The sequence below is a fragment of the Callorhinus ursinus genome, unplaced genomic scaffold (assembly GCF_003265705.2).
Source record: "Callorhinus ursinus isolate GAN/ISIS: 27379988/994484 unplaced genomic scaffold, GSC_fseal_2.0 scaffold20, whole genome shotgun sequence".
Classification (NCBI taxonomy): domain Eukaryota; kingdom Metazoa; phylum Chordata; class Mammalia; order Carnivora; family Otariidae; genus Callorhinus; species Callorhinus ursinus.
The window spans coordinates 16838480-16864765 of NW_027397082.1; the positions used below are offsets into that span (position 1 = coordinate 16838480).

At 51.1% G+C, this 26286-nt stretch overlaps 1 protein-coding gene across 3 annotated transcripts in view; it reads left to right on the plus strand.

Annotated features, from left to right (window-relative positions):
- The first annotated feature begins 2407 nt into the window (after positions 1–2407).
- Positions 2408–26286, plus strand: part of SH3PXD2A (SH3 and PX domains 2A) — a 235606-nt gene continuing 211727 nt past the window's right edge. Inside the window, exon 1 of one of the 3 annotated variants that reach the window (XM_073904239.1) lies at positions 2408–2921. In XM_073904239.1, coding sequence (XP_073760340.1) covers positions 2850–2921 — 72 coding nt within the window. In that variant the 5' untranslated portion in view covers positions 2408–2849. The remainder of the gene's footprint in view (positions 2922–26286) is intronic. The other 2 variants (XM_073904238.1, XM_025880796.2) reach the window with 2 other exon arrangements.

A 26286-nucleotide genomic window follows, 5' to 3' on the forward strand; every position in this document is an offset into this window, starting at 1 on the left:
GAACCCACAGTCTGTCTTGATTCATCATCACAGGCCCTCCCAGATTCCTAGCTACCAGCCCCCCCCTTGAGGGGAGCTCAGTGCTGAGGGCCTATCACCCATGTACCTCCCACCCCCATGGGGAACAAGTGTTGCTCAGAGCAAGTGACCCCTTTTCTCCTCTCCTTCCCATCACTGAGCATCACTGCCAGATCACCTTCTCCCAGGATGCTTGCCCCAGCATCCACCAAGGTTTCCAGCGTCTCTCCTAGAGAAGCCCTGGGCCTAATGTCAAGATCACTCACTGCCTGGACATCCCACACTCACTCCTCTCTCGATTTCCTTCTCCTGTGCCTTGCCCCCTTCCTTCACCCTTCCACGTGGTAGACACTGCCCTCTTCCTCTGCTGGCCTCTAGCTGGTTTGGGCTTCAGGTTACACATGTTACTTCTCCTCACTCCATCTTTTCTTTCTCCCCCTGATCGTTTGCTCAACAGATTCTCATACAGCGACGACAAGGCACCATGCTTGGCTCTCTGAAGAGTGCCAAGGAGGATAAGATAGCTCACAGCTAGTCCCTAGTCATGAGGTGCTTTCAGAGGAAATGAAGTCTGTTATGGACAAATACACACATGTCAGGACAGCTCAGGGCAAGGGCTGCTGGCCCAGAAGAGTTCCGAGGAGGCGGAGTATTCCAAGGTGTTTCAAGCTGTGCATCCTCCAGGGCCCAGCACAGGGACAGCCTCCTCCATGAAGCTCCCCTTGACTGCTCCGAGCCTCCGTTTTCTGGAGTCCTAATGCACATTTTATTAGATACTGACTTAATAATATCCCTGTTTCTCAACTGGATTCCCCGCTCTGAGGGACGGGATAAGCATTTGTCAATTGGATTCAGTTTTCAGTTCCACAAACATTAATTGAATTCTCTCACTCTCTCTTCTGTCTCTTAATGTCTTATGAACTAGCACAGAAGAGGTGCTTAGTCGATGCATTATTTATTTTTGAAATGTCAAAATCCATACCAGGTAATTATGAAAAACAAAGAACTCAAAACTATGCCCCGAGGAGTTACTATTGCTCAGAGTTTGAAGTATATGGAGGAAGGAATCTTAAAAGACCATTTAGTTCAGGACCCACATTTGACAAATGAGAACCTTAAGGTGACTCTAATACCTGTGGCATTAAATTAAATGATTTGCTCAAGGTCAAATATTTAGATAGTGACGTCCCTTGGTGTTCTAGCATCCTTTATCAAGAAGGATGAATAGTGGGGTACTCTGTACCGAGCAGATGTGTGAATAATCTTAGATTGGTACATGGGTTCTGACAGTGCAGGGAAGAAACTGTTAATACAATAAGGTCATAAAACTCTTTGTCCCCATTTCAGATGTTTCACATTGGTCCATGGTCACAAAGCTTTATTGTGTTTGTGAAACAATAGAATTAATTGTGAAAACACTACCTCTTTAAATATTTGAAACTAGAATGAAAAAGAATAGATGAAATAGACCGGGAGGGGGTGTAAATTCAATTAGATAGTAATTGTGTTCCAAGTCCCTGGATGGACAAGTGGCCACAAGTCAGTTTTCCAGACCAGAGGGAGAAGTGGTGAGAAATCCAGAGCCTGGGGCCAATGATGAACAGGGGTGTAGGGTGGGGGCGCCAATCTAGTGGATTTTCCCACCATTGGGTGGTCCCTTCCCTCTTCCCCCACCAGGGGAGGGTGTCAGGGGAGTCCCAGGCTTAAGGCGGTGGTGTTATGCAGCGTCTTGTAACCTCACTGGTAAATGATGTCACAGGTTAGTTACACGGGCCCAGATGGATGGACGAGTCAGGCAGACAGTGGATCGATCACATTTCCGGGGAGAATTCACCCTTTGTGACCCGCAGGGGGGCAGGTGGTTTATCAAAAGAGGCTCTGGTTTGAAGGATTTAATGCCGGCCCTTTCCCCATTCCCGTCTCCTCCTCGGGGAGCCTGGGCAGTAACAGCGGGGTAATAAACTACTTTTCATTACAAGGATCGGGGGATATGAGTGGGAGGGGGACGTAAAGGTGGGGACAAAAAGGCACAAATCCGCTCCAAGACGGAAAGCCAGGACGGGGGCGCGCTGGGTTCACTTCCCCCCGCCCCTCCTCCCTCCGAAGCCACCTCGAGTTTCTGTGCTGGGCGAAGTAGCCCTGCGCCCTGCCAGGCCGCGGGCTGCGCTCTGCGCTGGGTGGGGGCGCGCCGGCGCACCCTGGCCTCCCCGGCAGGGCTGCAGCCCCCTCCCCGCCGCCCCGAGCCCCTCCCCCGGGCCTGGAGCCCCTCCCCGCGCTCTTCCCCTCTCTCCCCTCCCCTCCCTTCCCTTCCCTGCCGGCCGGGCCCTGCCTCCGCCTCCTGCGCCCACAGCCTCCGCCAGCGCCGAGCCCCCCGGAGCCGGAGCGCGGTGAAGGGGCGCCGCCAGCCCTTCCCCAGCTCGCTGACAGCAGGCTCCGGGGCCCCCGCCCCGTCCCCTCGCCGGCGGGACACACCCCCGCCCCTCCTCCGCTCCGCCAGTTCCCGCCGGACCCACGGGGCGGCGGACGGCGGAGAGAGCGGGCGGGCGAGGCGGAGAGCGGCGGCGGCGGCGGCGGCAGCGGCGGCGCGGGAGGGAAGGGGCGCGCGGCAGGCCCACTGGGAGCCGCCCGGGGCGCACGGAGCCCGCGTACCCTCCCGGACCGTCCCCGCCCCGGGGCCGTACCTGTGAGCGCCGGGACCCCGGGCAGCGGCGCGCCGGGCCGGAGTGGCGGGTGGCCCCGGGACCCGGGAAGCGGGACAAGAAGCGGGAGCCCGACCGGGATGAGAAGGTGACGCCGCTGGAGGGCGCCACTCGCTTTGTGGGGGGGGGAAGATGCTGGCCTACTGCGTGCAAGATGCCACGGTGGTGGACGTGGAGAAGCGGAGGAACCCCTCCAAGCACTACGTGAGTACTGACCCTACCGAACCCTGCGGGGGGTTGGCCAGAGACCCCCCCGGAGGACACCCCCCCCCGGAGGGCCCTTGCCCCACCCGCTAAGTCCCGGAGCTGAGTGCCCACAGGGCAGCCCTTGGCTGTGGAGTTCCTTCGCAGGGCTGTGATCTCCAGGGAAGCCTTCTCTGTCCTTTCTCCACTCCCCCCGCCCCCCGTTTTCTTTTTTTGGCATTGGAATTGGCAAGTGGCTGCCCTTGTCTGTTACAACGGTGAAGTCATCTGTCCGCCCGAGCTTTGATGGATGGTGGGGGGAGCTTTCGTCAAACCCTCGCTGAGAAGCTCCGTTGGGAAAGAGCATCTCCCTGGCCCTCCCTGGGGGCTTGAGTCGCTCAAGCTGACACGGACCGCGATGCTTTCAGAGGCTCGCCCAGGGGAAGGAAGCCTCGCGCTGTGCTCCCACGTTTGCCCTGGGCTCTGCCTCCCTAGGCCTGGGTCTGCGGGCCGAAGCCGCCGCGCCCCCTGCCCCACCTCCACCCTCAGCCCCGAGCTTTGGTTTCCTTGTTAAAGTCATTGTGTCCGTCGGTGTGAGGAGAATTGTGGCTTTTCCTTTTATCCCTTCTCTGGACGTGACCCTTAACCGGGTTCATTTCCTCTTAAGTGATGCTCCGTCTCCAGACACGAGGAGGCAAATGTTTGCTGTGGTCTCCAAGGAACGGCCGGCTGCCCCTCCCCCTTCCTTCCCCACAATTAATGAGAAGGGGCTAAGGTTGATTGAGCTGAGCTCCGGGGTCTGTGTGCCTCGTCCCCCTTTCATCTCAGCCGGTCCTGTCTTCCCATCCTTCGCACCTTAGGAAGTAAACATGGTGTCCTTAATGGCTGAGGACGCCTGTCTGAACCGCTTTGCTCCTGTACTTGAGATAGAAGAGCCAGCCGGGCACCCAAAGCAGAAGGACTGCATCTTATTTGCAAATTAGGCACTTAAAGGAGTATTTAGAATGCTCAAAGCATTAATTTAAACAAAACAGCTTGTAGGTTGCTGCCCTAGGCTGCACATTGATCTCTGAGAAATGCCTTTCATTTCCCTGTTTGAAGAGGACTGGGGTTTGTGCCAATGTCAGCCTCAGGCTACTCTTTCTGTCTTTATCACCAGTAGCTCTGAACTTTGGGTTTGTTTTTTGTTTTGTTTGCTTTGTTTTTTTGGAGTGGAGTAAATGGGCCTGGGCTCAGATTGGAGAGGAGGTAAGCTAAGGAGTCTGGTTCCTGGACCAGACAGAGAGGTGGGTGCCCATGGGAGAGTTGTTCCTTTTGTGTTATCTGGCTCAGCAAGCAAGCATCTTCAATTCAAGAAAGCTGCCATTTCAAGAAAGCTCCTTTTGGAGGACTTGGGGCATTGTATGGTCACCCTACTCCAGGTACAGATGTGCCTTTGCACATCCCCGCACTTAGTATCAAGTCGGCCTTCCTAACCGTTTTTCTCAAATGTCACAAGCTAAGTTTTCGGGGTTCTGTTTTCTAGTTCTCAGTTAAGCCTGGCCCTACGTTCAACAGATGGCACTCTCTGCTCTGGGACCCAGGCAGCTGCTTTCTCCCTGCTCTTGATTTTAGGTGAAACTTCACATCTTAGCTCTGACCAGTGATGCCTGAGATTACAAGGTAGGGTACGCTGGCAACAAGCCAGAAATGTTGCTAAAGCAACTGGGAACCCACCACAGACAGTACTGAAAGGTGGTTAGCTGTGGGGCTCTGAGGCAGAGGGTCTTGTTCAAAGCCTGGATCAGCCACTAACTAGCTTTGTGACTTTGGGCGGGTTATTTAACCTCTGAGGGATTCAGGGTTCCTCATTTTTAAAGTGAGGATGATAATAGTACCTATGTCATAGGGTTGTCTGGAGAATTAAATGAGATCATCCATGAAAAGCACTTAGCACAGTTCCTGGCATATAACAAGCACTTACTAAATGGTAGTTTATTGTTGGTGAGATTCTGACTAAGAAAGCACTTTTGAAAAGCAGCTATTAATGGTCTGGCAAAAAAGAAAGAAAGATTTTGGGTTTTAAGATTGATAATAACTTGTTCTATGTGAGAAACACAAAAGAAGTCCTGTCTAATTCCCTTGAAATGATCATTTCCTCCCTTTTTGTGGACAGTGTTTCCCAGGACATCTCTGCTTCCCATGTAAGAATCGACATTATGTTTGGGGCAGGGAGTGATGTCACTGAACAGCTGGGGCCAGACAGAGCTCTAAACTAAAGTTGTGGAAAACAATTAAAGGAGAAAGTGTTACATGTTGTGGAATTGTGGAGCTGGCAGGACTCCTCAGGCTCAACCCCTCATTTTACAGATGGGGAAACTGAAAACCAGCAGGGGTAAAGTCACTTGCAACACAGCTCTTAATAGCACCTGGGTTTGCCTGGCATTTTGCCCATGGTGTGGGTTTTGTTCATCCAAGTACCCTAAGTCTGGTTGGAGTTGACTAGGTGATCTGGTGGATATCTGGTGATCATCAGAGGTTCCTACATATTTGGGGCATCAATGGGACATAATATAAGGAGAGGGGGCCCCATAATAGAAAGTGTCAGCAGGGCTCAGAGGGGCAGGAGGAGCAGGTTGGGGGAGCTTGTGCCTCTGAAGCTTAGGATCTCCGCCTCTCTTGGCCCTTGCACAATGGACACCACACACCAGAAGGTCAAGTGTTCTGGGTAAGGTACTCTGGTGCACCCAAGTCACAGATGTTCTGGAAGCCCTCTGTGCTGGAGAAGCATGCCCCCTTCCCTCCTCTCCTCCACTGACGGTGAATTCTTAGTCTGTGGTTTGGCAAATTGCAGAGCAGAGAGGTTTTATGGGATGTGCACGTTAGCTAGAGCTGGCTGATGGGAGGCCTGGGGCCCAAGCAGGAGGGGCTCTGCTGGCTCCAGAACACTGGGAACACACTGAGAAGTTTTTCTCAGGACATCCAGCAAAGGATGTGCTTGTCTCCAGGACGAGGGGAGCTGCCTGAACACCAAGGGTCTGTTTATGAAAGACGGGCAAGTGACTTCTATCATTTGGATGGTGCTGTCAGCCCTTGCTTCCTTCCTCTCTGCCAAGCCCCTGCTTGGATGGGGTTTGGGGAAAGTGGGCACCTGCTGCTTAGGCCAGGCTTCCTGGCCTGGAGTTGGGTTCCTCGCTTAGCTTTTACGAGCTGTGCCTGGCTGGGAAGACCTTAGGTAAAATGGCTTTGGCCTCAGGCTACTTGTCTCTCAAATGGTCCTGATATGCTGGATGCAACCTGCAGATAACTTCCGTTTCAAAGTCTTCCATAAGGCTACTAGTGCAGGTTTACCATAATTCTTTGCACTCACATGCGTGTCACTCACATGTGTGTGTAGGCATATGTCGAGTCCTTTGGTGGTGGAGAGAAGTTTGTTTCTCTAGAACAAACAGATGGTTTGTTTTGATTTGGGAGGCATTGTGCTTTTAGAGTGGTTTCCTTTCCTGATTATTTCAGACAAGTATCAGTCATGAATGTTCTGATCCTCTACAGGACTCTTTTTTTTTTTTTTCCCCTCTACAGGACTCTTTAGGGAATGTAAATAATAGCCAGTGTTAGTAGTTACTACAGTTGGTGGTGCCACACGCTTAACATGTGTGAATTTGTGTGATTCTGACAGTTCATTGAATGTACCCTAATGTACTCTAACCCAGGGTAGGTTCTTTGAGTCCTTTAGACAGAAGGGTGAACTTGGAGAGGTTGGAGATTGCCCGGAGTCTCCCAGTTAGGACAAGACAGATCTTCGTAAACTCAGGTTAGCTTGCCTCCCAAGGAGGATATGAATCTAAAATGGGGCCCTTTCGTCAACTTGAGTCAGGGTGGGGAGACCAGGCTCAGGCTTGCTTGTCCTCGCGAGAGCAGTGTGGGGTGTCATGGAGGACCGCCTCACGGTATGGGCCGTTCACCTCATACTACGGAGGTGAGTTTGTGGAGGCAGTGGAGGGCGAGCACGGTGAGGCAGGGAGAACGGAGCAGATCCAGGATGATAGCTGGTCCCCGCTATTGCGGGAGGTGATAATTTAAGGATCAACACTGTGGAAATAGTACATTCTCCTGTGTGTTTAGATCATCGCAGAATTCGGTCTTGGTCCTGGGAGTACATTTTTAGGAATTGGCTCCAGACCCATTCATTTCTCTGCCCTTCAGTTTTTCTCTAAGCCCTTAGAGTGTGGATCCAGCATTACGGGAGGAAGGCCATGCAGCTGCAGAAGGGGCCTTGTCGGGGCCGGTTCCATTCCCGAACTAGTGTTGTGGGGCAGATCAGGGTTCGAATCCAGCCTCTGGCTCTTCCTGGCTGTGCCACCCTGGGGCTGGCCACTTTGGGCCTCAGTTTCCTCACTCGTAACCTCACAGGACTTTTGGAAAACTGAGATAATTTCGGGTAGAGCGTTCTCCTTAGTACCTGGCCCCTATCAAGCACGTTCAATGTACACTTGTTTCCATCTGCTGTTCCTTCCATCTGGCGATCACCAGAACGCTAGAGTTCGCTTAGGATCTGGTAGGTGAGGCTGAGAGAAAAGGAAAGGCTGAGGCGAAAAGGAAGGACCAGCTGCTCATAGTGGGATGGGAAATTGGGCGACATGCCCCGTGGAAAACACCCAACACACAAGAGAAACAGATAAACAAGGAACAGCTGTTCAGACCTGGAGGGCTTCCTGGAGCTGATCTAGTGGGGCCTGCCTGGTAAGCTGGGCCAGAGAAGGGAAGGGACTTGAGTTGAGGGAGAGGAGTAAAGAGGTGGTTCAGGAAGGGCAAGATCACAATAGGACGCTAGCCCCAAGGTCAGCGCTGCACATGGGTTAGCGCTCCTGCCTGCTCTCTTTCTCTCTTTGTCTCTCTCTGTCTCTCCCTCTGACACACACACACACGCACAAGAACAGTTTCTTCTCCTTCCAAGGAGGCAAGTGATCCAGGGGTGATTCAAGCTTCCTGCTCATGGAAAACCAACCACATCCTACTGGCCGTTGGAACAGGGAGCACAACCAGCCATGTATCACGACCCTTTTGGGAGCTGAGTGAGGGTTTAGGGGGGACAAATCAGGATTGCAGTCACCATGTGTGGTGGCTGGCAGAGGGGAGGTGAAGGGAAGGGAAAAATAAGCCTATTTGATGTCATAGGAGACTGAGTCCAGCTCCAGAAATATAAGTGCCAGCCACTGCATTTTCCAAAGAGATATTCCGGGGCCCGCATGAGTTAATGGCCAGCAGAGGCCACGAATTAGAGGAGTGTTGGGACTTTGGGATCGCACAGCAGTCCCCTGGAAATTGCCTTCTAATTTCCTCAGCCTGAGTCACTGACCAGACCAGTTCTTGGCCAGAAAAAAGTCAAAGAGGCAACTCTGTTCCCTTTTGCCTCCTAATTAAACAAAATCAAACGAATAATAGAGCTATATGTACAGGAGTCACACTTACTCCTCTTGAGTTCTGAGAATCCAGGAAAGGGATAGTGGTTTAGGACAGGGATCCAGGAAGGACAAGGGGTGTGTGTGGGAAATGAGGTGGAGCTCTGGCTTTGGAAATAGGTTCTGAGCCAGGGCCAGGGCCAGAGGTGTTCTCTGCCATGGCAATTGCCAAAAATAATGGAAGCATCCAGTAGGTGATGAGCATTTCAAGAGGTGATTCCCAGAGCTGCATGTGACTTATCGCCGGGGCCAGGCTATTGCTGCCTGTAGCGGAGTCAGTCACAGGAAAGCAGGTGAATGGAGAGGTCAAGGGCCCGGGCATGTGCATGGGAGGGCCGGAGGGCAGACCGAAGGAAGGCCCCTTTCGCGGCCCCGAGTAACTGCTAGGTGAGGCACCACTTTGGCAAGGGCTGAGCAGAGTCCGGTGAGGGTGTCAAGATGCACAGTGAGGAGAGAAGGGGAAGAATCAATATGTGAGGACCTACTATGTGCCTGGCAGTGTGGAAGGTGTCTTTCAGACGGCCTTTTATTTGAGCTACATAGCAACCGTGTGAGGTAGGGAGGTGTTTTCATCCCCACTTTGCAGATGTAGAAATTGAGGCTCAGAGTGTTCTTGTGACTCTCAGAGTAATTGGCAAGGCTGGGATTCTTACCCTCGTCTCTGACACGGAAGTCTGTGAGCTTGTGGCTCTCTTTCCCGTCAGAGCTGGGTCCATCAGAGAGGGGGATGAAAATAACCAAGTGAGGGTAGTTCCTCCCGAGAAGGTGACATGCGTGTCTGGAAGGCCGTGTTGCGGGAGAGCACATGGGCTCTGCTGTCCCTGCGCTGGAAGCCTGTCTCCACCCCTGGCTACCATGGGGCCCAGCGCAAGCGGCCCCTTTCTCCGCAGCTCAAAAAAAGGGGGAAACCAGGACCTGGCTCATAGGGTTGCGGTGATGATTAAATGAGTTAATAAAGGTGAAGAGCTTAGAACAGTACCCGGTGTATGTGAAGCACAGCATAGGTATTTGCTTTAATAATAATGAAGTCCTAAAGCTTTTCAGGAGAGGGAGTGCTCTCTGTGAACTGGGGTTTTCAGGGAAGACCGGCTGGGGAAGGCAGGCTCACGAGGGGCTTTGAGGAGTAATTAGGATTTAGGTGGGAAAAGAGGGGAAGGAAGGGCATTCCAAGAAAGGAAAAAGCCAAGGTGCTGGAGGTGGACCAGGCAAGGAAAATGTGGGCCAAAGCCATGTGGGGAGAAGGATGAGGAGGAAGGTCAGGGCCAGCTTCTAAGAGCCTCAGATACCGGTGGAGGTAATTCAGTTTATTGTGTAGACTACTACACAGTAATCTTTGGGAGAAGCCTCTTCTCCCAAGGATTGTTGTGGGGAGGGGAAGCCGACTGTCCCTGTGGGGTCCTTCTGGTGGGCCCCAGAGCTGGGGTTGTTCTTGCAGCCCCGTGGCTGGAACAGAGGTAAGAACTGGAGCCCTTTCTCTAGCTCTGCACTGGGGACTCTCTAGTGGGCAGGCCGGAGCCCAGACCTCTCTGTTTATAGCTCTTACGCGGAGGGGTCAGGCAGCCTCGTAAAAGTTGATTGCCCCCCAGATGTCTTGCGGGGGAAGGGTGGAGGAGGAGGAGGAGACGAGGGAGCAGCATGGAGCGCAGTGTGGAGAGCTGCAGGCGGCTTGGGGCGTCACCCGTGGAGGGCCCTGGCCAGTGGGCCGGTGCCGCGGTGGTATGCCGTGTGGGGTGATTGCCGTCTGCGTTCCCCAGCATTGCCGCAGACGCACCCCAGGGGCACGAGAGGGGAAACCCCTAACCTTTTTGTTCTTAAATAACTTTTAGCTTTTTCTTTTCTTTTCATTTATTTATTCTTTTTCTCAGTTACACTTTACCCCCAACATGGGGCTCGAACCCACAACCCCAAGATCAAGTGTCTCCCACTCCACCGATTGAGCCGGCCGGCTGCCCCAGGAAACCCCCATCCTTGTAGGGCCTGGGGGCTAGTCCTAAACAGCTTGCTGGGAGCCTAGGTTGTCACCCCAAACATTCACACTAATGTTGCCTTTGACTTCAACATCTCTCTGGTTTTATTTTTATGTTTATTTATTTATTTTTTAAGATTTTATTTATTTTTTGACAGAGAGACAGCGAGAGAGGGAACACAAGCAGGGGGAGTGGGAGAGGGAGAAGCAGGCTTCCCGCGGAGCAGGGAGCCCCATGCGGGGCTCGATCCCAGGACCCTGGGACCACGACCTGAGCCGAAAGCAGACGCCTAACGACTGAGCCACCCAGGCGCCCCGGTTTTAGTTTTAAATATGATGCTTCAAACCACCTCTTGATTTAAATCCCCGCCACACTGCCAGATATTCCAGTAAGCCTGACTCTTTAGGGGGAATGTAATAATAAATACAACAGCTAACATTTCTGAATGTTTTCTACGTGCTGAGAGTTTTACATGGAAACTCTCAAAACCGCCCCCCAAATGCTGGCACTCACGTCGTACTGGTGAGGACGCTGAGGCCCAGAGAGCTTACATAAATTGCCAAACACCATGCAGCTAATAAGCTGCACATGGAGAGGGGCCCACTGGCTCCAAAAGCTGCCCTGTCCCCACAGCTCCTCATGGCCCCTTAATCCCATGTTATACCTGGGGTGACCCGGCCCCAAGGAGATCCCACCTGAGGCCTGGCTGGTTGACCTCTGCAGATGTGAAAACTTCCACCTGTCCCCTCCCCCTTCTAGATCTCCAGTTGTCCATCTAGGAAATGGGGTGATTGCTTCCTTTCTGGCTCGCCTTGCAGAGGGGAGGGTGGGTGTGACAGCTGCGTGGGGAAGGGCTGGGCCCAGGGGGAAAAAAAAAGCTGTGGGGACGGTCCCAAGTTATCCTCAATCGGGCTTCTTACTCGAGTGGGGCTAGGGATGCTTTGCAAAGGGGAGCTGTTCCTGACCTCTGGGGAATTTTCATACAAGGTTTCCCACCCATGCTACCTCCCCTGAGAAGCCTCGTAGCCAGGGTGGACTAGGTTCACTGTAGGCCCTCATTGAAGACATCTTCTAGAAAACCGCCTCTGGGAACTATACTTTGCTTCTTTCCACGCCTGTCCTTTTTGTGAATGCGAAGAGACAGGACTATTTCCAGTCACATCTCCCCCTGCTTTTACCTGAGGAGAGGAAGTGACCTCAGGCGCTGAGTTTGCAAACGGGAAACAGCTGGGTGTTATGCCCCTCCACTTGGCTCTTTCTCTGGCCCTTTGCTGTCATTTCCCTTTGGCTGGTGAGGAAGCCACCCTCCCCAAGCCTGGGTGGAGGGACGTGGTGGGGTGGGGACAGAGTCCCTTCCTCTGTGTGTCAGTGCAGCATAAATTATGAGTGGGGCATGTGGGGCCCTCCAGTCTCTCTGGGATCCCTGGAGCCTGGCGGAAATCGATCACTCTTAACTCTGGGGAGAGAGGGGTGGGGTACGGTGAACTTGCAGGGTGTACCGGGTGGGGCACGGGGTTGAGTGGGTGTGGGCTGGTCTGTACTTTGGCCTATCCCGGGTGGTCCCTGGTAGGGAGCCCTCACTGTTCCTTTTTTGCGGGGAATATTCTCACTTGGTAATAAAGGAGACCGTGGCTTCTCATTCGTGGACATCATCATCCTACAGCTAGCACCCACTGAATTCCTGTTTTATGCCAGGCACTGCTAGGCATTTTACTTATAATCTCTGGTCCCCACACCAGCCCTGAAGGCATGCATTTTTAACCCCATATCACTCATATGGAAATTGAGGTGCAGAAAGTTTAGGTTGCATTGTTCGTCGTGCACAAAGCCAGGCGTGTTGGACCCCCTGCCCCCGGCCTGGGCCTCCTTCATGCCGTCACCGTGCTTTACACACTAGGTCCCTCTCCAGGGCTGCCCCAGGGGTAGCAGGGGCTTTTGCTGCTCGGACATGTTGTCCTCTGTGCAAAAGCGATCTTTGTTGAGAAAGGCTGCCTTGCTGCTTTTGCCCACCTAAGGGTTCTGAGCTCGAAGGGATTGTCCCTGGTGTTTGAAGTGGCTGCTTTGGAAAGTCTTTCATGGTAGGCCCCATTCCGACCGAGCTTTTATTCTGTTTCCTGATGGCCCAGACCCAAAGGGCTATTTTAAGGGCCTTGCCTGTGTGGGAGAATTTCTCTTTGTAACAACAGAGAAGGCAGCCTCGCCGGCCTGGCACGATGCTGGCGGCGGGACTCCGAGAGAGTGAAACTCTTTCCTGAATTCTCTCTCCTGAGCTGGAATCGATTCAGTGAGCACTCAACATGGTGCCCAGCACCTGGAAGGGACACGGTCACTTGGCAGGGAGGGCAGGGGTTCCAGAGGTGACCGCCCAGAAATTTCTGCTGTCCTGAGCCCCGGCAGATTGGCAAACAGGTCCTCTGTCAGAGTTAAGGTCTATCATAAAACAATGTCTGAACTTTGGTTCAAGCTGGGATTAATCATTTACTTCAGTCATCACTCACTGGCAGCCGGAGAAGGGCAGCCTCCTTTCCCCCACGGTTTCTGGACGTCGTGGCTCCCAGGCAGGGGAAGTGGGGAAGTTGAGTCAGAGTGTGTGTGTGAGTGGAGCCGTTCCTAGGTTCAGGTCCTGGGCTAGGGCTTCTCGCCCACTGTGTCCTTTAATCTGCACCCACCATGAGCCCTGGCCCTGTTTTGTAGACGAGGCCAGCAAGGCTCAGAGAGGTGCTGCATCTTGCTCTCTCTCACACAGCAGTCAGTGAGGTTTGAACCCAGATCTCTGCAGCAAACAGAGCCTACGAGGGGCAGGGTGGTGTCCTGAGCTCCCTGGAGATCTGACAGATTGCCTCCAGTGGCCGGGTAGCTAGTTGGGAGTTCTCTTTTTACTCCTGCCGCCAGCTGGAAGCATCCGTATGCGTCAGAACTAGCTGCACTTCCTCTGCCCTCTCTGTTCCTGTGCTTTGCCCTCTGCTGCAGGCACCCGTGGGGGTCATGGCCATGATTTATGGCTCTGCCGGGGTATGGAACGCTGAGAGCCTGGCCCTGAGCCTGAATAAAAGGAGTGGACCCAGGGGCAGTGTGTGGAGTGTGTGTTGCATGGGAGGCTGGGGACCTGTGGCTTCGTACATGGCTTCGTCTCCTGAGGACTTCGAGGCTGGGGGGCTAGGAAGCACACCACGTGGGTCCCCAGATGACACGTAAAGGGTCAGGATTAAACCCTTGGGTCCTCTGCCCCCTCTGACCTCCCCACCGAGCCCCGCCATCAACACATGATATGGTCGGAGCTGGTGGTTGGGATAAGATAACAAACCTCTCGCAGCTGAGATTGAATCCCTGGCAAGGTCTGGCTTCTATTTTGGGATTCAGTTTTTTATTCCCCTTGAACTCCTATCCAGAGGCACTTTTGGAAGGCCTGGCCCTTCAGATGCCCCAGCTGATGGGGGCTCTACACCCTGTCCTTGGGGATGATGGCTTGGTGGCCACGGCGCTGTGGTTGGGAGTAGGGGGGAGTTTACTTCTAGGCACCTGCAGCCTGTGGATTGCTCAGGCTAGCCTCGGCTCTGGCAGCCAGAGAGGGCCTCAGGAGCCAGCAGTGGGAATTTGAGAGCAAGAGGCTGGGGGCAGGGCAGCGATGGCCTCGGCTACACGGGCTCCTGCTCGGAAGCCTCTTAGTAGCTTTTCATACGTCGTCAAGTTTCTGCACCTCTGTGGGCCTCAGTTTTCTGATCTGTAAAATGGGAATAACAATACTACCTGGCCCATATGATCGTTACTCTGCGCTGTGCCTGACGTAAGACAGCTGTTCAGTAAATGGCAGTTACTGTTAACCATTATTAGCATGGTCTTCCCTCATGGTCTTACTCGGTTTCTGTCACCTTCCAGAAGCTTCCCTGACGTGTCCTCTTACAATATTTCCTGTGTGTGAATTTTTATGATGTTTATCATTTTTACTACTCATGTAACATTTAGCAAGAATGGCCTCGGTTGGCCAGCCTGTGGCAGGCCCCTGTCTGGGGTGCCTGGTGGATGGAAAAGCTCCTCGAGGGATGGACCGTGATGTGATCCTCAGTCATCCAGTCAACATTTCAATGTTGACTATGTCCCAACCACTGGGAGCACAGCGGGGCAGATAAAAATCCCTGCCCTTTGGGAGCTTACATTCTGATAGGGGAAGGGAAACAATGAGTAAACCTCTTTTAGGTCAAATATAGAGTGTGTTAGCTGGAGGATAAATGTTGTCCGGAAAGCTAAGCAGGGTGAGGCGGCAGGAGACTGCAGTGGTGGGAGTTGCTGTGCTATTTCCTCGAGGGCGGCCAGGATGTCCCCACTGGACAGTGACTTTTGAGTCAGGTCTGAGGGAGATGAGGAAGGAGGGCATGCAGATATTCAGGGGAAAGTTGTTGAGGAAGACGCCACAGCCAGGGCTAAGGCCCTGAGGTGGGACTCGACCTGGCCTTTCCAGAGAGCAGACTGGCTTGACCAAGTGGAAGAGGCGAGGGGGAGAGCCCTGGGCAGTGGGGTCCAGGTCAAGAGGGCCAGGTGGGTCTGTATTCCTCCTGGCAACGGGCACAGTGCTTGCTCGGGACTTGCTGAAGACTGAAACTGCCCAAAAAACTGCAGGGAGGTTGCTCCAGGGGACTGTATTTGGGGTTTGACCCTGATCCCCTAAGAGGGTCTCTCTGGGGAAACTCAGCAGTGTCATGGACAGGAACTCCAAGACCCCAAAGGCAGTGCACATGTTAGGGTATTTCACTGACCTTGAGTTTGTCCCTCCTGTGCACAAGGCACCGTGCTGAAAGCAGTTCCTCCAGCTGGGAGCCGGGGTTGCGGGGCGGGGGGTGGGGTGCTCCTGCTAAGGCATCTTTAACACCTTCTCCCCGTGCTGGCAGAAGGTCTGGATCACAGTAGGTCTTTGATCAGTGGGACACATACATGGACAAAGCTTCATTCTGTTAAAGCCCCTTTCTCCTACCCCACTCCTATTTTTTTTTTAAAGAACCACAGCTTTTAACTTACAACTATAGGAATTGCTTGTTTGAAATTCAAAATATATATATTCCTATCGATATAATATTGTAAGTGGTGTTAAAATTCTCTGGCTAGTTCGCCAAAACCTTTCTCGTCCGTGGAGTAGATGGACTGATAGCTGCAAGAACCAGATGTCTCCAGTTCATCTGTATATGGGCTAGCCTGGGAACCTAAACTCTGTGTGTTCTATCCAGGAAAGCTGGCTTCCAGTGCTCAGAGTTCACAGGCTAAATGGGGACAATGATGATGACGACGATGTTGGCAGCAATATGTGCCAGCCACTTTTTTTTTTTAAGATTTTATTTTTTTCCTTTATTCTGTGTGGGGGGTGTGAGCAGGCGACAGAAGGGCAGAGGGAGAGAGAGAATCTACAGCAGACTCCCTGCTGAGTGTGGAACCCGATGCAGGCTCCATCTCACAGCCCTGAGGTCATGATCTGAGCTGAAACCAAGAGTCCGACGCCTAACTGACTGAGCCCCCCAGGCGCCCCATGTGCCAGCCATTCTTGTAGGCACTTTACTCCTTTAATCCTTACAACAACCCAAGGAGAAAAGCGCTACTGTGTTTCTTACGGTATTGATAAGAAAATGGAGGCCAAAGATCAGAGGCTAAGGAAGAGGCAGAGCAGGGCTCCAGAATCCTTCGGGGAACCTCTTCCTTCCTGGCCTTTCAGGGAATCCTGCCAGCCAGCCTTGCCACAGCCCAGGTCGGCCATCTGGAGAAGACCTTACGTGCAGGACGTTTGTCATCAGGTGTCCTCCATTCGGCAAGAATGGAGTTAACGAGTGTCAGAATCAGGGAACCAAAGCCATGGGTGGCCAGCAGGAGTGGCCCCTCTTTGTTCCCAAGACAGGAAAAACCATTTGTCCCTGGAACCCGACCCTGCAGGGGATGGGTTTGCTGTGTGGGTTATCTTCTTGGGCCATTTACAAGTCCAGCACATGGGGCTGGGGAGGGAGAGAGGGGAGGTGGGGAACACTGTGTGTGCTGGTGGAAGCCAGATTAGAGTGTCTGGTAAGATGTTTCTGACACCTAGACCATTCAACTCTCTGCAAAGCCCAGCAGGTGGCTGGGCTGTTGCTTTAGCTAGGAGGGGGGGCACCCTCCCCACCCTGCCCTGCTGAGTGTATTGTTGGAATGACGTGGATCCTAACCAGTCTGTTCCCTCCTTCCAGGCCCCAAAATAAACAGCAGCTGTTGACTACATGACCTCTGTCGGCTGCCAGTCTGTCAACAGCGCCTGGCTCTCGTTGGCCCTGCCCCTTCTGGGTATAATGGCCTGGGGCGTTGGGGGCCCATTGGCTTGCCCTACCAAGCCTGCCTTGCTAGCCAGCTGGTGTGCCCTGGCGTGCCCTCTTCCCAAGCATCGCTGGCCTCTTGGCCACCCACTGGCACTGTCCCTTCCTGCCCTGCAGTGAGGCAGGTCCTCATGGTGGCCACAGACTCAAGCTCGAGTCTGATGTCATTGTGGCTCCTGGCTCTGCCACTCAGCGGGTGACCTTGGGTAACTCCAAGCCTCCGTTTCCTTCTCTGTAAAGCAGGTGATGGTCTGTGATCACAGCAGAGGGGTATGACCAGTGTTACAGCGGCAGCTGGAGTGGAATCACTGAAGCCAGATTGCCTGATTCGAATCCCACCCTTGCCACTCAGGAGCTTCGTGACCTTAGGGGGAGGTGCTGAAGCTCTTCACACCTCAGTTTTCGCATCTGTACAATGGGGATAATAAAAGCATCCCTCAGGCTGGTGGTGAGGAGTAAGTGGGTTAATACAGGTAAAGCCCTCAAAATGGTGCCAGGCACAGAGTAAGAGCTTGATGAGTGGAATAGCATGTTTTCTTACTGGCAGGTAAGGCAGGACATCCCCTCAAAGAATCAATCCTGCGTGCAGGTCCGGAGCTGACAGAACTACTCTCCTTCTAACCTGACTCTGTGTGGCGCTGCTAATTTGCTTGGCTTTGTTTCTAGCCTGCATTCAGCACTTACACTTGAGGGACTGGGGGTGGGGGTAGAGCTGGTTATAAAGCAGGACGGAGGCTTGAAAATGGAGAGCTGGGATTTCTATTCTACTTGGCAGTGGTTCTGCTGATGTAATGTAAGAAATGGAAAGAAGACCGAGTCTGTGGCCAAGGACTGCCTCCAGCTGTGGGCAGATCCCCCCTGGGGTTGACTTGTTATCTCTGTTCATGTGTGAGCCCCAAGATGTTCTTCCATTTGATTTCCACAACCTCCCCATGGACCAGCCTGCTTTGGCTTCGCCCTGGCTCCATACTCTGGGAAACTCTTGTTGTCTTTGGCTTTCTCTTGAATGTATCCTCCCTTTTGTTTTGTTTTGTTTTGTTTTTTTAAAGATTTTATTTATTTATTTGAGAGAGAGAGAATGAGAGGTAGAGAGCACGAGAGGGAAGAGGGTCAGAGGGAGAAGCAGACTCCCCGCTGAGCAGGAAGCCCGATGTGGGACTCGATCCCGGGACTCCAGGATCATGACCTGAGCCGAAGGCAGTCGCCTAACCAACTGAGCCACCCAGGTGCCCTGTATCCTCCCTTTTGGAAAGATTATACTAGGAACCCCCATTAGAGCATCTAGACTGGAAAGTCATCACTCTCTAAAAGAAGAAAAAAAGCACCCAATCCCAATTGTGTTGGGTTACAGTGCCAGGTGCCACTGTGAGCACACCAGCCCCTCAGTAGAGACCCCCACTCAGGATGGAGCATTTGCACTGTCTCCCCAGGAGCCTGCTCTTTTAAGAGAGGTGTCCTGTCTTGGTGTGGTATCCTGTCTTCTCCATGCTACCTTTGTCAATTCTTGTCCAAGGAGAGAGGTCAACTGCAGTTTCATTTCCAACATCTGGGGATGTCACCTTCTAATAGGCAGTGAAGAGAATGAGTCTGCACCATTGAAAGGGAAGTAGCAAAGAAGTTAGAGCCGCGGCTTCAGAACCAGATTGCCCTTAGCTCTGCCGTTGATTTCTGTGAGGCCTTGGGCAAGTCGCTTAACTTCTCTGCTTCGGTTTCCTGTTCTGTAATATGGGGCTAGTAACAGTGCCTTCCTCATTGCTGGGGGGATTACACGAGACCATGATGATCAAAGCACTTCTAACCATGCCTTGGAGAGAGTTAGTGCTACCTAAGCGTCCCTGTCATTATCTGAGCCCGCACAGCAGGTGGAGTCTGCTTCCCATCAGCCCGGAACCTCTGGGGCCTGCTGCGTATATATTTAGAGCCCATGAGAGGCCCATGGTGTTTGTGACGGAGGCATCTTGGATGGGGCTTGTGGCACGTTCTAGAGAAAGAGAAGTGTAAAGATTCAGATCAGCAGGTGATTGAATGCCGACCCCAGCATTCCCTAGCTGAGTGTCTGCGGATGAGTAGCTTCACCCCCCAGCTCAGTTTCCTCAGCCGGTGGTGCCCATGCCCTCCTTGTCAGGTCACTAATGAGAACCCGAGATGGTGTAAGGTATCCAGTAGTCACTCCACACAGTAGCCACTTAAGCAGCTTCAAGGCTTGGCAAAGGCACTGGGAAGATGGTCAGTCCAGGCTGGATTTTCTGGCTGCGAGCCTTGTATTACACTTTTTTCTGCATCTCTTGCATGATGAGCAGCCTCTGGGTGTTTATGGCGGCTGGCAGGGCTGCCCTTCCAGAGTACCTTCTGCTGGTACCAGCAGTGTCCTGGCTTGCAGAGCTCACAAACTTCATCTCTGCTGCTGAGGGGCCCTCTAGGAAGCAATATGGGTCTCCTGCCTGTTCCACAGATGACGAAAGTCTCAGAGAGACTCATGGCTTCTGTAAGTACAGAGGACACTGTTGATGCCCCATCCGGTATCCCCTGGGCTCACCTGAGTTCGCCTGCAGCTGGGGCCTCCTGTCCCCACCTCACCTCTTTGTGTGAGGGCTTTCTCCAGCCCATGGCACCACAGAAGCTTGCTCTCCCCAAGCAGGCGCACTTGAGGAGGGGCAGGAACGGGGGTGAATTATCATCCCAGGAGGTTGCCCTCAGGTGGTGAGGATAGGAGTTGGTGTCTCCACTGCCTGCTCTTCACTGGGAGGATTCTGAGGTGAGTTCCAGCCAGAACATCAGAAGATCCCCAGCAGGACTGAGCCTCAGATGCCCACAGCAGCGACCTGCCCATTAACCCCCTTTATTGGCCTTTATCCTTTCCTGGCCTCGCTTTCTGTACTTCCTCACCTGGGGTTTCTAGAATCGTCTCCCTAACAGGCAAGCTGCACCCACGGCCTTGTCTTAGAGTCTGCTTTGGGATGAACCCAAACTATGATAGCAAAACTTCTCCTGCTAGCAAGTGGTGGAGCTAGGACTGGAAACCTCTGTCTGTGACTCTGTCCCCTGGGCCATGCTGTCTTTCTGGAGGTTTCTGGGGTTCTTGTTATAGAGGAGTCAGAAAGGGTCCTTGTTTGATGTAGGTCTTTTTAGCTAATAAGAGGGCAGTATCTGGAGTGAATCAGAGTGGACAGGGCTGAAGAATACTTATCAGTACAACAGCTTCTAGAGGGGCTCATCAGAGAGGGAACCCAGTCAATGCAGACATCAGGGAGAGAAGTTTGGCCTTGGAGATGGGACTCTGACCTTATATGGACTTGCCCCAGGAGAGAGAGAAACAAACAAAGGGACTTAGGGATAAATAGAAATCAAGTGTCTCTATCCATACAGGTCAGGCTGGGAGAGGCAGTGTAAGTGTCTGAGGAAAAAAGGTTGCGGGCTGTTAGCCTTTCTGCCTCAGGTGCAAGGGGACAAATGTGAGCAAGACACTCTGGGGTTTGTTGTCAGATTCCTGTCTGTATCTGGCTAGTTGTATCTGCTGTCATCTGGCTGGTTGGCGGGGATTTGGACATTATGAACATTAAAGCTTCTTGTGCTTATGTTTGAAATTATGGCAAGACTGGGTGTCCTTATAAGGGAGAAAAGGAGAGAGAGAGAGAGAGAGTGTGTGTGTATGTGTGTGTGTAGTACATGTGTATTTGGGGATGTGTAGTATACCTGTGTGTGTTGGCAGGTGTTTGTGTATGTGGTGTGTGTATGTTTGTTTATGTGTGCACGTTTGGGTATGGTATGTTTTGTATGTTGTGTCATTGTCCATCAGGCATATTCCTGGGCCATCTTTTATCCTTGACAGCTCCTGGCCAGGCTAGGGGGTCCAAGAAAACTCAGATGGTATAAAATCATCTCCTAGATCCTCACATATACTTACAGAAAGTACCTTTCCTCCTTTTTCCAGTGGCTCTTCTGTCAGGCAGGTTCCCACAGACCTCACCTTACTCTTGCAAAAGAAATATCAAGTTACTCCCCATTTTATAGGTAAGGACACTGGGAATCGGGAAGGGTAAGTCACTTACTCAAAGGTGTCACAACCAGGAAGTGGCAGAGCTGGGAGCTGACGAGCCTCTTAAGTCCTGCCTTCTCCTGCCTCCTTGATCTGAGAAGGGTGAGCTGGGAGGTGGGATTCTGTGGTGGCTCTGGCTCCGCAAGAAGGGCTGTCCTGTGCTCTGGGAAACGTGCTCTGTAAACCTCACGTCCAGCCTCAGCAGAGGCCATGGAAGACGAAGCTCCAGAGCAGGACGGCTGGTTGGGGGGGGGGGGCGGCGCTGCATGAGGCTGGTGTAGACATGCCAGGGGACCCAGTCCCAGCACGGAGGTGTTGTGATCTGTAGCGGGGTGAAGATGGAGGAGGGACTGCACAAAAGCCAGGGAAGCATGGAGAAGAGGCATGGAGGAAGTGAGAGAAGTCTTAAGTCTTTGAGATCACCTCCCTGGGCCTCACCGGGAGGGTACTATAGAAATTTTAGTCCAGTTAGGAAACTGACACCTACACTTCATCCCCCAAGAGCCCATCCCCCTCCTGGTTTTTGGCAGTGAGGTTACGTGTCCAGACGAGCGGACATGGGGCGATGCAGATCTGTCAGTGTTACCTGCTACGTGATTGACCTGATAACAGGCACGGGCAGGGTCTGGATTCCTGGAAGGAAAAGAGGGTGGACATTTCGTCAGTGTGAGTTCTTGGCAGACAGAGGCTGTGGGGCCACTGGGATTTCCTGGTTGTTCTCGTCCACGAGAGCTCACGTCAGGACAGTGGGAAATCCCACGGAATCTGCAGCCCCAGATGCAAGTCTGTATGGGCCATTTGGGATTTACTCATGGGGCTCAATTCTCTTTGGTTCCCCAAGCTGCTGGGAGAGGCCCCCCCTGGTACGCAGCCAGCTCAATGACTCCAACTAGTTCTTCGGGAGCAGACAGTTCTGGCCAGTGTCCCTGAGAATCTTAAAGGGCCATCTCTGCCCCACCCACGTGTCCCCAATATCAGCCAAGGTGGACCATGGGAAGCAGGCGGACTCACGCAAGGCAGCCTGAGCAGCACAAATTTTCCATAATCATTCTCTGGTAACTTCCCAGCCCTAATACTAGGGATATTAGGTGTTATCTAATACAGTGTCAACCCTTGTGGATTTGTTTGGCTCTCTGCTGACTTGGATTAGGGTGTGGTGTAGTGCAGTAGTTATAGGAGACTCAGAGCCCCCTACAGACCAGGTGACTTTGGGAAAATTATTTAATCTCCCTGAGCCTCAGTTTCCTCATCTGTAAAATGGGGATAATGAAAGTAGCACAAACGCCTAGAGTTGGTGGCATAGAAGCGTTTTTAATGGTACCATCCCAGGCAGCAGTGGGAGCTTGGCGACCTGGCTGAGCTCCCTGGATGATAGAGGCAGACGGCTCACGTTGGTGCTGTTAGACCCCCTCCCTTTTGGGAACAGCTTTATTGAGATATAGTTCTCATACCATACAACTGACCCATTCACAGTGTATAATTTAGTGGCTTTTAGCATATTCACAGGATTGTGCAACCATCACCACAGTCAATTTCAGAACATTTTCATTACCTCCAAAAGCAAGAAGCTTTAGCCATCACTTACAAGCCCCCTCCTCCAGTTGGTCCCCAGCCCTTGGAAACCATGAATTTCTTTTCTAACTCTGTGGATTTGCCTGTTCCATGTGGCCGTTAGTGATTGGCTTCTTTCACTAGCATAATGGTTTCAAGGTTCATCCACCATCAGCCCTTTCGATGGCTTGTAGGGTGAGCTGGGTTCATTCCCTGTGGTGGCTGAGGAGCTCTGGGCACAGGCCCTCACCGTGGCCTCAGCAGGGCTGGCCTGTGGTCCTGAATGCAGGTTCCACTGGAGCATTTCCTCTCCCGACCCTGTGGGGCATATGGATTTTCTCCCCTCCCTCAGCACCTTGAAGCTGGCTGAGGCTGGGTCTTGTAGGAAAATGTTGAACTTGCCTGCGGTTTATTCCCGTTCCTTCCTCTGGCCTGGTCAGCAACTTGGGGGAAGGGTGGAAACTGTGCAAAAGCCTTTACTGATCTGTCCCCCCAGGGACTCTCTTTCCGGGAGGAATGGAGAGAGAGGATAAAAGCATCTCTATTTGTTTTTAATGTTGGCTAACTCCCCAGCCCCCTTACCAAGTTCTGGTGAAAGTTGCCGGGTTCCTGGCCAGCCTCTTCCCTTGAGACGCAGGGTCATGGGACTTCTCTCTTGGGGGCAGCTGATGGGGAAGTTGCCAATTGCTCTGGAGTATTCTGTGTGTGGAGCCAGACTGCATTTGTCTCCTCTAGCTAGAGGTGGTGCACTGCAAGACGGGTGAGTCTAGGAGGGAGGTGTTGAGCGGCAAGTAACAAAATCCCAGCTGAAACTGTCATAAGCCGTATGGAAATTTATTATCTTACTTTCAGCAAAGTTCAGAAGTAGATAGCAAGAGATCTGTCCTCCATTAATGAACATTTGGATTGTTTCCAACTTTTTTTTTTTTTTTTGCTATTGTGAACAATGCTGCCCTAAACATGCATACCTTTGGGAATTTGGGGTACTATTTTTGTAGGATACATTATTGAAGAGACATTGACAGGTAAGAGAATCTGGGGGTTATGTCTGGTAGGTCTGTCCACAATTAATCCATTCTTCTATTCCATCTGTATCTAAATCCATACACCGAGAACTGATATTTACAACGAAGGCCCTTGTGCATTCCTGGTGTTTGTGGAATTAACTCAAGAACATTGTTTTCTTTTGCAGTTTTTTTCAACCTGTTGTCGAGTATCAGGCTAAAGTAATGTTTAAAAGCAAAAGATGCGAAAAAAAAAAGGCAAAAGATGCATCATAAGGGGTTTTCTAACCAGAATATTTGGTATATTCTATACCATTGAGTGCAGTTAGCAGTTTTATTCAAGAGATTATCTGATTCCCTGTTGGAAAGCACAGGATGAAATGTCTTAACAATACCAAGTGTTGGTTAGACTATGGGGAAGTGGGAACACTCTTATGTTGCTGGTGGAAGTTGATGTGCTTCAGCCACTTTGGAAGATAATTTGGAAATGTCTAGTAAATTTGAAAGTGCACATATGCTATGACCTAGGTTCCATTTCTAGGTGGATACCCTAGACTCAGGGTCTAGAGAAACTCTTCCCAGATGCACACAGAAAGACACATACAAGGATTTTTATTGCTGTGTATTTATAAGAGTGAAAAATTGGCATATCAGTCAGGACGGGATGGGTTATGTTACAGGAACAAAGAGCCCCAAAGTTTTGTTTCTTACTTAGAGTCCCTGTCCATTGGGATGAATAGGGACGTCTGCTCCTTCTAGGCATTCGGTGTGTGAGTCTGACAAAGGCTCCAGGGTGTTCCCACAGTCCCTCGGGCAGGGGAAGTGAGTGCAGCAGTGTCTGGCAGTGGCAACGGAATACTTCTCCATGGAATATTATGAAGCCATAAAAAGGAATGAAGTGCTAATTCATAACTTCAGCATGGATGATGAACCTTGAAAATCTTATGCCCATTGAAAGAAGCCAGACACAAAAGACCACATTTTGTGGGATTCCACTAATAGGAAAGCCCGGAATAGGCAAACCCATAGAAACAGAAAGTAGATCAGTAGTTTTTAGGTGTTGGGGAAGGAGGAGTGACTGCTAATTCAGTTTCTTTTTGGGGGGTGATGAAAATGTTCTGCAATTACTTAGTGGTAATGGTTGCCTAAGTGTGAATGTACTAAAAATACCAATTATACAGTTTAAAATGGTGAACTTAATGATATATGAGTTATATACCTCAGTTTTTTGGGGGGGGTTCTTTTTTAAATTTAAATTTAATTAATTAACAGATAGTATATTATTGTTTCAGAGGTAGAGTTCAGTGATTCCTCAGTCTTCTGTAACACGCAGTGCTCATCACATCACGTGCCCTCCATCACCCAGTTACCCCATCCCCCACTTACCTCCCCTCCAGCAACCCTCAGTTTGTTTCCTATGATTAAGAGTCTCTTATGGTTTGTCTCCCTCTCTGACTTTGTCTTGTTTTATTTTTCCCGGATTTGTTTCTTTTAGTAACCAGAATCATGCTGTACGTATTGTTCTTTGATGTGCTTGTTGGAGACGTTCTCAGCTTCGCACACTCCTTTTATCCACTATATATTCCACCGAAATAGTGTCACTATTTGGGTTGCTTCATTCTGCTGTTATAATTATGCCCACTTTTGTGCACAAACTTGAGCACAGGGGCTGGAATTTGAGGGGAAGAGTGTCAGTTTGAGTCCTTGTCAATCTGAGGGGAAGGCGTGTTGACTTGGCATTGAGCAGGTGGCTGGCCGTGCATGCTGACTCAGGCAGGAGGGCGGCTGGACTGTGGAGTTGGGACCCACAAGGCCGATGGCATCATGTGTGATGGGGATGTGGCTGGTTTTGCTCCTGGTCATGTATTCCTGTAACTTTTGTTTTTCTGGGAAACTCTATCTCTCCTTCTATTCATAATGAAAGCCTTGCTGGATAGAATATTCTTGGCTGTAGATTTTTTCCTTTTAGCACTTTGAATGTATACTTCAGTTAAAAAAAAAAAATACATCTATCTGCAAGCAACACATTTTGCTGGCCAAAGAAGTCATCTGGCCACAGACAGCCTCAAGTTGTTGAGGAAGCCCAATCCCATCATGTGTCTGGGAGGGAAGAGAACTGGAATATTATGTGAACTTTGGCTACCCCTTGGAATAATACAAATGCCCAGGAGAGGAGGATGGATAAATAAGTATGGTATACAGTAGTCTTCCCTTACTTACAGTGTCGCTTCTTGTGGGTTCAGTTACCCGAGGTTAACCGTAGGAGATGAAGATGATCCTCCTTCCAACATTAGATCATAAGGTCATTATGTACCCTAACACTACGTCATGATGAGTACCTCATTCAGCTCACCTCATTCATCTGATCACATAGGCATTTGATCATCTTATATTTTGTGATGGTATTTTGAGAGAGAGAGAGAACACATTCGCGTAACTTTTACAGGCAAATCTTGGAGATATTGCAGGTTTGGTTCCAGACCACTGCAGTAAAGCAAGTGTCTCAATAAAGTGAGTCAAATGAATTTTGGGATTTCCCAGTGCATATAAAAGTTACATTTACACTATGCTGTAGTCTATTAAGCGTACAATAGCATTATGTCTAAAAAAAACAATGTATATACATTAATTTAAAAATACTTTATTGCTGAGGTACCTGGGTGGCTCGGTCATTTTTGGCTCAGGTCATGATCTCAGGGTTGTGAGATGGAGCTTGGCATCTGGCTCCATGCTCAGTGCGGAGGCTGCTTAGGGTTCTCTCTATGTTTCTCTCCCTCTTGCCCTCCACACCCACCCTGCACTCTCTCTCTCTCTCTCTCCAGAATAAATAAATAAATTTCAACAAAAAAATAAAAAAATTTTATTGCTAAAAAATCCTAACCATTATCTAAGCTTTCACTGAGTTGCAATCACTTATCACAGATAATATCACATAACAAATATAATAATAATAAGGAAGTTTGAAATATTGTGAGAATTACCAAAATATGACACAGAGATGCGAAGTGAGCAAATGCTATTGAAAAAAGGTGCTGACAGACTTGCTTGACCTGGGTTGCCACAAAAC